Source organism: Rhamphochromis sp. 'chilingali' (assembly GCF_963969265.1).
Source record: "Rhamphochromis sp. 'chilingali' genome assembly, chromosome: 20".
NCBI classification, from domain to species: Eukaryota; Metazoa; Chordata; class Actinopteri; order Cichliformes; family Cichlidae; genus Rhamphochromis; species Rhamphochromis sp. 'chilingali'.
In genome coordinates, this window is record NC_137947.1 from 7,015,616 (window position 1) to 7,025,357 (window position 9,742).

The 9,742-nt window shown below is 41.8% G+C and overlaps 1 protein-coding gene across 1 annotated transcript in view; it reads right to left on the reverse strand.

Moving 5' to 3' along the window:
• dntt (deoxynucleotidyltransferase, terminal) overlaps positions 1-6,653 on the reverse strand; it is a gene marked incomplete at its 5' end in the record, with an annotated part of 106,654 nt that extends 100,001 nt beyond the window's left edge. The window contains one exon of the mRNA XM_080868238.1: positions 6,460-6,653. Coding sequence (XP_080724364.1) covers positions 6,460-6,653 — 194 coding nt within the window. The remainder of the gene's footprint in view (positions 1-6,459) is intronic.
• Positions 6,654-9,742: the final 3,089 nt, after the last annotated feature.

Below are 9,742 nucleotides of genomic sequence, written 5' to 3' on the forward strand. Positions count from 1 at the left end.
ACGGGATGCCTTCATCTTATTTGATCGAAAGGTTTCCTTCGCTGCTTGTCTTAACAAAAAAATGTTCACGTCTAGGACTCGGCAGCTTTTAGAAAGAGCAAGGGGTGCAAGCGAAGCTTTTGAAATGCAGCTCAGATGTCAGCATTGCAGTCTAACTTGTGTCATTCTGGGATCGACACTGGGTAAACAACAATCACCACAGACCCCCAGTGCCTCTCTCGATTGTTTGATAGCTGAACTCATTCAGCCAGTGCATCTCCACCGAGACCATCTCAACAGGCTTTTTATCAAGGCCTCCTCCCCTGTGCTTCCTGCCTCAGAATATACAACCAAACCCAATCAGGCTGCCCAGCTGTGCATAATCACACTCGGCATGCTCCTCCTCTTCTTCTTCTCTCTTAGCATGGATAAAACGGTGGAAAGACTCCTTATGGGAGGTCCCAGCAGAGCTCAGACTGAAGCCTAATTGGTCAAATCACTGGCAGTCTGGCCACTGATTGTTAGTGTTTTGCAGAAAAATCCTCCTTGTCCTCAGTGCAAAGACATGCTGAAGGAGCTTCTCAAACAGACACATTTGAGCGGCACAACTATGATCTCCAAAGGCTCAACGTGAATGATTGTCTAACCACAGTCATCAATATTTGGCTCTTGGGTTGCTTTCTCTCAAAAATCAAAGTGGTTTGAATTGTCTATTTGGACCGAGACTTAAGATTATGAAGAAAAAAAACACTCTTTTCCTTCAAACTATGTTTGTATATCCCCAAAATTCAGACCCTTATCTTAATATGTAGCTGAACAGAATGTGAAATGGCAGATTGACATGCAAATGAGCAAGAAAGCAAAGCCAGAACCAGACTGTTCTTCCCTGAATCACTGGGACTCTGAGCTCAGACACAAGGACAGGCCAAAGTCAATGGGCTTTGATATGGAGAACTCTCTTGAGTCATCTTTGTGCCCAGTTCCTGTCAGCAGCTTCCCTCTGTCCTTTCCAAAAGTGAAAACAAGCTAATCAAAGACTGCGAATGCCCGGAACAGACTTTTACACCACAGTGAGGTTTTTGTTTGCATATACATGATCAGTAGTGCAATATATTTTCATTATAATGATAAAATAAATGCATCAAAGAGATAAGCTGTGGACTTGGCTAATTTGATTTAGAGTTTTATCTAACTTGTTTGTTGATAAGAAGCCTAAATAAGCTTTTTAAAATACAAACTGTTATTTTTAACTGAATGAACAGAGGCGTAGTTATGGAGCAGGTCTCTGTACCCACCTAAAAGGAACTATCTGTAATAAAATCTGAAAATAGTCTTGGAGTTCACCATTACACCATTACGGTGTTTGCTTTGTCCATCCAAAAGTCCAAATATCTTAATTATGATCGCTACTGGAAGGAAAATAATTTTTCTTTTATTAATCCACATTTAAAAAGCTGGAGCTCTGAAAGGTTAGTCTTAAATAAAGTATAAATAGATTAGATCAGTGCACTGTATTCCCTGTGGGACCCTGACGCCATGAGAATGGTGTCAACCTTTAAATGTAGGAAATGCACATGAGGAGAGGAAGCTATAAGAGGAAGATATTTTTATAGTACTTTTCAAGCAATGGCAGTTGTTCGAGGCTCTTTGCCTAGTCTGTCTCTGATGGCGAAATGGCCTGAAAATGTCAGCTGACAATATAGTAACCATCCAAAACACAGTGCTCAGTAATATAGTAACTGCAGGGCATCAATCCAACTTATTTATTCAAGAACTATTTGTTGCAAATCTACAATGCAATACAATAACTTTATTTATAGAGCACATTTAAAAACCAACGGTAGATCTAGGTGTGACCTACTCTTAAAACAAAAACTAGTGAAAAATGTTAAATGTATTGCTAAAGTAACTCCTGCCATCACTCCAAATAACTGACAACTTTTTTTATATAAATAAAAATATCTCTTATTGAAATAAAAGCTGGAGAGAAGCATAGTAATTGACCAAGCCATGACTTCCAAAGTGCATTTCAAGAACACACGATACAGTATATGTAGTTGTATGACAATAACTTTTAAAAAGAGACTACACTCAACCCAGCTGCCTTCACCACCTCCATGCTCCTCGATTCATTTATGTCCATATCTTTTTGGATGTTGACACAACTTTTGTAGTTTTGACACAAGGAGGAGAGAGAAAGACTGGGAAGCACTGCAAAACTGTAGTATAGCCGCAGAATTCCTCCTGCTACCTTGTATCAGCAGCCACATCATCAAGAAACACTAGAGATCCAGTTCCACATGCTAGTCGTACATGCCCTTTCTATACCCTTACCATTTTTAACAGATAATGTGGTATGCTTCAGATCATGAGACGTTTCTCTCCTTTTCCATACCTTTCTCCTTTTCCATTTTTGGTAAATCTCAGTTGCAACTGCCAAAACCATTGTCCAATTACTTTTGAGCCTATGAAAGTGGCGGTAAGTCTTAAACAGCACTGCTAATATAGCGCTTTTGTTGCCCGAAGTTAAAAATTCTCAAATTCAATTGCATACAAATTGTTTGATTTAAAATCCAGTGTGGTAGTGTACAGTGAAAACAAATAAATGAATAAATGTGTTAGTGTCCACAAAAAAAGTAACAAAAAGAATGTGAAGGTAGCCTGCGAAGTGATTGCTAGCTTGCTAGCTTGACGTGGGTGTCGAGGTAAGGCTTTCATTGGGAATGAAGGTTCAGTGGGAGGGAATAGTTAGTAGTGGAACTCGGGTAACATATGTTAGAATACGAGCATACGATAAATATTGATGCATATTGAGCTAAATGTTTTTAATTCTCTGCCACTGATTTTTGTTTTACAGCAGCTGCACCAAAGGCTCACGTGCACAGTCACATCTAGGGTTGCCAACTCCCTGAAAAATAAATAAGGGACACCTCGTGGCCAGGGCCGGGCGACCCAGTTGTCTTCACCCTTCCCAGTGTGGTGAATTTTCTAGCTCTTTTTTTGTGTGTGAAATTATTTTTTTAACCATTTGACTTGAAGTTGATTTAAGTAGATGCATATTCTATTCTTTGTGATATGAACACATGTGAAACAAATGATCATTTAGCCATTTATTTTTAGCTCAAAATGACAACATTAACACAGTAAAACAGGTCTCTTTCTTAAACAGAAGCCTGTCATGCTTAACTTTTGAGAATATAAGTAAATCTTTCTTTAAAAGCACTCTGTCCTGCTTAACTTAAAATAATAGAAAACAATAGAAAGAAAAACATTCTTGTAACAGTGCACATTTAGTGCATTTAGTACAATTGGCTTCAGTTGAGGTATTATTTCAGCTTTTCTAATGCTAATCTGCTGCTCCTGTTTGCAAACCCGCTTGTTCCCATGATTACGCATCATAACTCATCATCATTATTCATCTATGTATTACTTTTATGTATTAGTCATCTATTTGTTGTAATCATCTATCCTTGCAGTTGTTTATTACACAAAATAAATTATATTATCACACTTCTGGCCACATAGCGCTGATATTCACTGCACATGCCCATATTAACTTTTTCCAGCCAGGTGTTTTCCTTTTCCCATTCTTCCCTTTCTCTGAGGGGAACAAACATTGCTGCTCTAATGCTGGGCTCACACTGTGCGGTTTTTGGCCCATTTTGAGCCGATTTTTGAGTGATCGGACCGATTTTGGCCTTCATCGTGCGTCGTGTAGTATACGTGGGGTAACGAGAAGCGATTAACACCTCACGACCAGCTCCCGATCATCAATCGCTCGTGAAGGTGTCACCACAGGCGCTCACACTGCTCGCGCGCAAACACGTAAACGTTGGTGAAAAAGACGGAGCAGCACAGCAGTGCAGCGTGTGATCTGGACACAAGCGATGGAGGCACAACTTGTAGAACTTCGAAAAGGCTCGGATGAGCTTTCCAATGTGGCCTCACAAAATGATCACGACCACAACAACCGTGAAAATAGTTGGATTTACATTGCTGCTCAATCACAGCTGCCTGATCAATGTTTTTCATTAGCAATTTAGCAAAGTTGATGGTGGTGGTGTGTGTCTTTGTGAGTGAAAGACAGAGAGGGAGAGAGCGACAGATTTTCTGTTATAACCTTCATGTTATGGAGGCACAGTGTGAGCACTCAGGTCGCATCAGAGCATCGGGCCGTATAGTGTGAGACCCAGCATCGTGACCTACCAACGTCTAACCCCTGCGAGTCAATCGTGCAGTTTGAGCAGGAGCTGAATAACGTGACTGAAAAAATCGCACAGTGTCTGCCCAGCTTTAGGTGTACTGTCGTCCGAGACTTGCACCGCAGTGTCAGCGTTTGTTTTCCTGTTGGCCATGCTTGTTGTTGTGGTCATCTGTTGTTTTCCGGTATTTTCTCCGTAAGCGACCTTTCCTCGACCAATGAGATGCGCGGTAATCTGAATTGTCATACTCGAATTGTCATAAGTGTGCTGTCAGCTCATTGGTCACAAAGCAGGAGAGGGGCTGGGAATTATGTTTTCAAACAAAGCGTTAATTCCATTAACATTTATAGACTACTTTTGATTCTCACTGTATTACGGGACAAAGTGCGTCCCTTATTAGCTCAATACGGGACGTGTACTTTTGTTTCTAAATACGGGACGATTCTGTTTTTTAAGGGACGGTTGGCAACCCTAGTCACATCCAACATCATATCTAACTGCTGTGACAAATTCAAGGATAAAACATCGTTCCTCAGAAAACAAAGCGTTTGGAAAATGGTGCCTATGACCTAAACTTATGGGGTAAGTACGTGTCTGTGTGTGTGCGTGTGTGTGTGTGTGTTATTCCCATTTGCGAAACAGCATGTAATGCAGCTCATTAGTCACCCAGGACAAACATGTCAATATTTTGATCCATGTTCATGCGCGCAGGACTTGAAATTCATACAGTGTGGAAACTTCTGTGCATGTGCGTCGTGTGATTGTGTGTGTCTGTGTGTACGGGCGTGTTCCTTTATGCTCGGAGGAAAGCAGGCAGCGCATCTGACCATATGCTGGAGGCAGCCTGCCTATAACGTGTGTAAGACTAGGCACGTGAGGTGTTGCTATCAAACTGCAGCTGATAGCAGTTTTGTCGGCTTGCAGAATTAATGTCAGTTTGAGGCGGGCACGCTCTACTTCCTGTCGTTGGTTTCAAACAATTGTATCAAGCCAAGTGTAACCGTAGGAGCGCTCAAGCTGTGTTTCTGGGAATGCTGCCATGGCCAAGCTGGTGCACGGCTGGCAGGCCCACTTAGACACGCATTTAAACATGCTCTCTCTGTCTCGCGCACAAACACACACAGGCTCTTACGCTGGTTATAGCATACTCATTGGGACCCTTTGCCTAAACCCTGTACATACACCCTACATCATATGCTCAACTTCAACCATTTTGCAACCTTGAGCTAATGTTAACTTAGAAGGAGAAATTGCCCTCACTTTACATGAAAGCAAAGCAATGAAAAACACAAACAAAAACACCTGCTCACCAGAGGAGCTCAAACTCTGAGCTTAACGCCCAGCACTGAAAACAAAGTCGACTTCTAAATAACGGGATGTTGCATTAACAAAGAAGCCTGACTCTAAAGCATCTCTGGTGTCAAGCGGAGGACTTCTGCTGTGCTCACAGTTTGGGACTTTAAAAAGATACTTTCAATTAGAGGCAGAAAAAACGACGGAGGCACGCTGCGTCTGTAATTACCGTGCAATAGATGAATCATCATCCCAAGGAACAAGCTCACAGAACATCTCTTCTTTAGTGAGACTTAACAAAAAAAAAACTTTCACCAAACTCATTAAAAAGTTTGCGTGTGCTCTGTTACCTTTCTTCTATTGTTTGTAGTTCTCTGGCTGCCAACAAGCTGCAGCTGGTTTAGCCAATTTCTTGCCCCTGCTTTTAACGTATTTATGTGTGGAGCTGTGAGTAATGGCTCAGGGGGGGGAATCCACTAAGGTGTAGAGGAAGCAGGATGGATGCCCTAACCCTTCTTAATTAACTATTCATGAGACAATAGTCGCTCTCTATTTAGCTAATTGGACCATAGCTTCTAAGAAAAAAAGAAGTTTGCAGGAAAGTGTCAAAAAGTAACTTTGGATGTCTCAGTGTTGAAGTCCTGGCATGTTTTTCCCACTCCAAACAGTCAAAAATTCTGTGAACAGGCAATTATTCCACAAAATTGTAATTGTATTTTTTTTTTTCAGATTATAATAAAACTTTTTGTAGGCATGGAAAGTATTTAATTTTGAAGTCATAAGCTTGACTGCCAGAAAATGCTTCTGCTGAATGCTTCTAGGGTTAAACTAGAGGCCTCAAAAGTCAACCGCCAGGTCAAACCACTCTGTTTGCTTCCAGCAAATACAAACCCAGAAAATAAAAGTGTACCCACTCCCCTCCTCCCCTTACACTAAAGCTCTTTTCAGCTTCACATTGAGAAAAGCTTTTTTTTGGTTCCCAAACCTGAGGACGTCTTCCACAATAAAGCCCTTTGACCTGGCCAGCTCGGTCAGAAAGCTTCTCCTGCTGCGGCCCATTTTCCTCTCCACCAGGTACAGCCTGACATCCTCAAACTTCACCCTTTCACGCCTGGGAGCGCTTGCTTCGGCCGGCCTTGACCTCTTCCTCGCGCGAGGCACAATAGGAGTGTGGAACATCTCTGAGATGAGCTCTCTAAAGTATTTCTGCACCTCTAGGAATCGCCGCTTTTGTGAGTTTGTGTCGGTGTTGTTGTGCGCCACTTAACTTCCATCCAGGAAAAAAAGAAACACCTACTTTGGTAATGGTGCAGTTGTTTTTTTCACTTGTGGCTCTCTCTCTCTCTTTTTTTTTTTTAATATTTGGGAGCAGAGTTGGTGAGAGCTGGCAGACAGGAAAAGCCTCTGGCAACAGGTGTTGAGGATTTGGTGTTTACCAAAAACCACCTGCCAAGATCGAGTGATTGAGGATGTGAGCGGGAGAAAAAAATAAAAAAAAAATTTCTTTTTTTGAAAAACACTGTGCTGACGTGGTATTACTCATTTCCAGTGGAGCATTTTCAACAAACACACACTTGGAGGAAGTAAACAATTACTGATCCAGTAGCTGCTTCTTCCTCTTCTTCTTAAAAAGCTGCTCATAAAGTTTTCATGGACTTTAAATTCTGCTCCTCTCGACTGCCAGCGAGGCCTCTCGCTCCTGGGAGACGCCTGAATTCTGGTCACCTCACAAACCCCTCACAGCTGTCCTGCCATGTCCAGTTCGTCTCGCCACTCACCGTCTCATTATGTCCGGACCAAGCCTGCACCATCTGCTCTGCCGTTTTAATTAGCTTACTGCCTAAAACTGAGAGCCGTTGTGGGCATTTCCCCGGAGAGCCCGCAAGCTCGTGCACGGCCTTTGCACACATACAGGTACTGTATACGCAAGCCGTTGATGATTAGGAGCGTTTATCTGGGGAATACGGCTGCATATGGATCAGACAGAAATGCAGACTGAAAATAGATTTAATCAGCTGAATTCATCTATTCCTTTTGTTTCCAAAGAGGTAATTACAGCATGAGCCGTTGTCTCCTGTTGTTATGATTCCTGTGCTATGGCGGTGAGGAATGTAAAAGAAAAGGTTTCAGCGGGTCTTTGCTGTAATTGTCTGCAATAATGGATCTGCTTCAGTAGACCAAACAGCAATGATTTGTTGATTTAGGCGAGGGTGATGAAATCATTACAGGCCTTTATTCTACATCTAATTACCACAGGCTCTGTTCATTTCGTCACTTTAATAAGCACACCTTGTTTCTGTCTGCTACACAGAAATTATTACACAGATCTCATTACCACCAAGTTCTGGGGGTTAACGGGTGTCACGGGGCAGACGCCACTAATTGTTTGACTGTTTACCCCCACCCATCCGCCATCCCAATCAGTCAGTTGTATATGAGGGTGCTGGCCCCCATCCAAACGTGAGACCGATGAAATTCTAACATCACTAAGACAAATGGCTCTCACACTGCCAGCAGCAATCGTTGCACGAGCAATGAATCCAATTTCTCTTTCACCTTTCTTGTGTAGCTCCGTGGGTGCAAGAGAAAATTGTCTAATAATTACAATTATGGTGCATATTCAGTTCCATTTAGAAAGGACAAAGTGACAGTCATATCTTGATTTTTTTTAATTTACCCCAACACAACTCTTGTGTTGGGGTTTTATAGTCTTGTTAGACTATAATAAGCCATTACAAGCACACAAATATTCAAACAATGCATGCTGTGCTCAAAGAAAGTTCACGTACAATACTGGAATCAAAAGAAATACAATAAAAAAGTAGCCAGACCTCCACATATTAGACAGACAGACAGACAATTTGTAGCTAGCAACCTTTTGCAACTTTAACTTAATTTAAGTTTCAAAATACCAGTTTGACATGATGCACTTTGTGGTGACATGTGCATTGTTAGAACCATCAGAACATGGGTGCATGCATGGACAGCGTATGCAGTAATACCCAGGTAGGATTTGGCCTTTGAACAATGCTCAGTTGACACTAAAGGGTCCAAAGAGTACCAGGAAAATATTCCCCACAACATTGCACTACCACCCTGAGCTCTTGATACAAGGCAGGATGGGATACATGCTCCAATTAGCTTAAAACTCGTTTTAACTTCTTTCTGCTAAGACGACAGTATAGTCAGTTTATCAGAATTTTTTAACTGCACTGCTCTGCTGCTCCAAAAAAATGTTAAAAATGGTTAAAACATACTGAAAAAGCTACACAAGTCTTTAAAAGCTCAAGAACAGCGGAATGGAAGCTCCACTTTCATTCCAGGAAGTGGGTTTTGATGGCCGAGCAGCTGCATCCAAGCCTTACATTACCAGGCCAAATGCAAACCATCAGATGCAGTGGCACAAAGAACGCCACCAATGGACTCTAGAGCAGTGGAGAGATGTTCTCTGAAGTGATGAATCACGTATCTCCATCTGGCAATCTGAAGGACGAGTCTGGGTTTGGTGGTCAGCTGTTATAGCTGCAAACCCTATGGTTTAAAAATAGGATGTTACTGAAGTTCATATGCGTGCGAAGGCATATGAACATTTACGGCAATACAGTGTATCATGCAAATAGCAAATATTAGCAGCAGGCTCTATTAAGTTACATTCCACCACTTGTTCTGTCCATGTCCTCATCTGATATCACTTTGCATTGCAAGAGTAATTGCACTCTAGTCAAATGGCATTGGTAGGATGGCAAGTAGTGATGTCTGACCTGAAAGTATCTCTCCCCCCCCCCCCCCCCCCCCCCCCCCCCACACACACACACACACACAAAAATATATATATAACAAAAAACGTAATTAGGTTAACTTAAACTTATCAAAGTTTCCAAAAAAAAGCTGAATGAAGGAATGCACTCTATTTGTGGCCATCTTCAGAGAATAATGCAACCTAAAGAGTCTCATGAGTGTAATAAGATCACCCCCTGAAATCAAAATCCTTTATTTAACTGTAAATGAAGCAGGCATGAGCTAGGATGTAAAAAACTAAGTCCCACTGTTATGAAACTTTTGTTTCAGAAGTATTTATATAGAACGAGGAAGTCCCCGCTTCCCTATTCGTTAATGGCTCATTGTATTGTATGGGACAACTTTAAAATTTATGAAGACATAAATTGCCACACCACTTATGGGTTAAGAGAGAGAGAGAGACGGGAAACGTGTGTTGGTTTTAATGAGGTGACCTTGCTGTGTGTACTTCTCCCTGCTGAAGCTGCGCT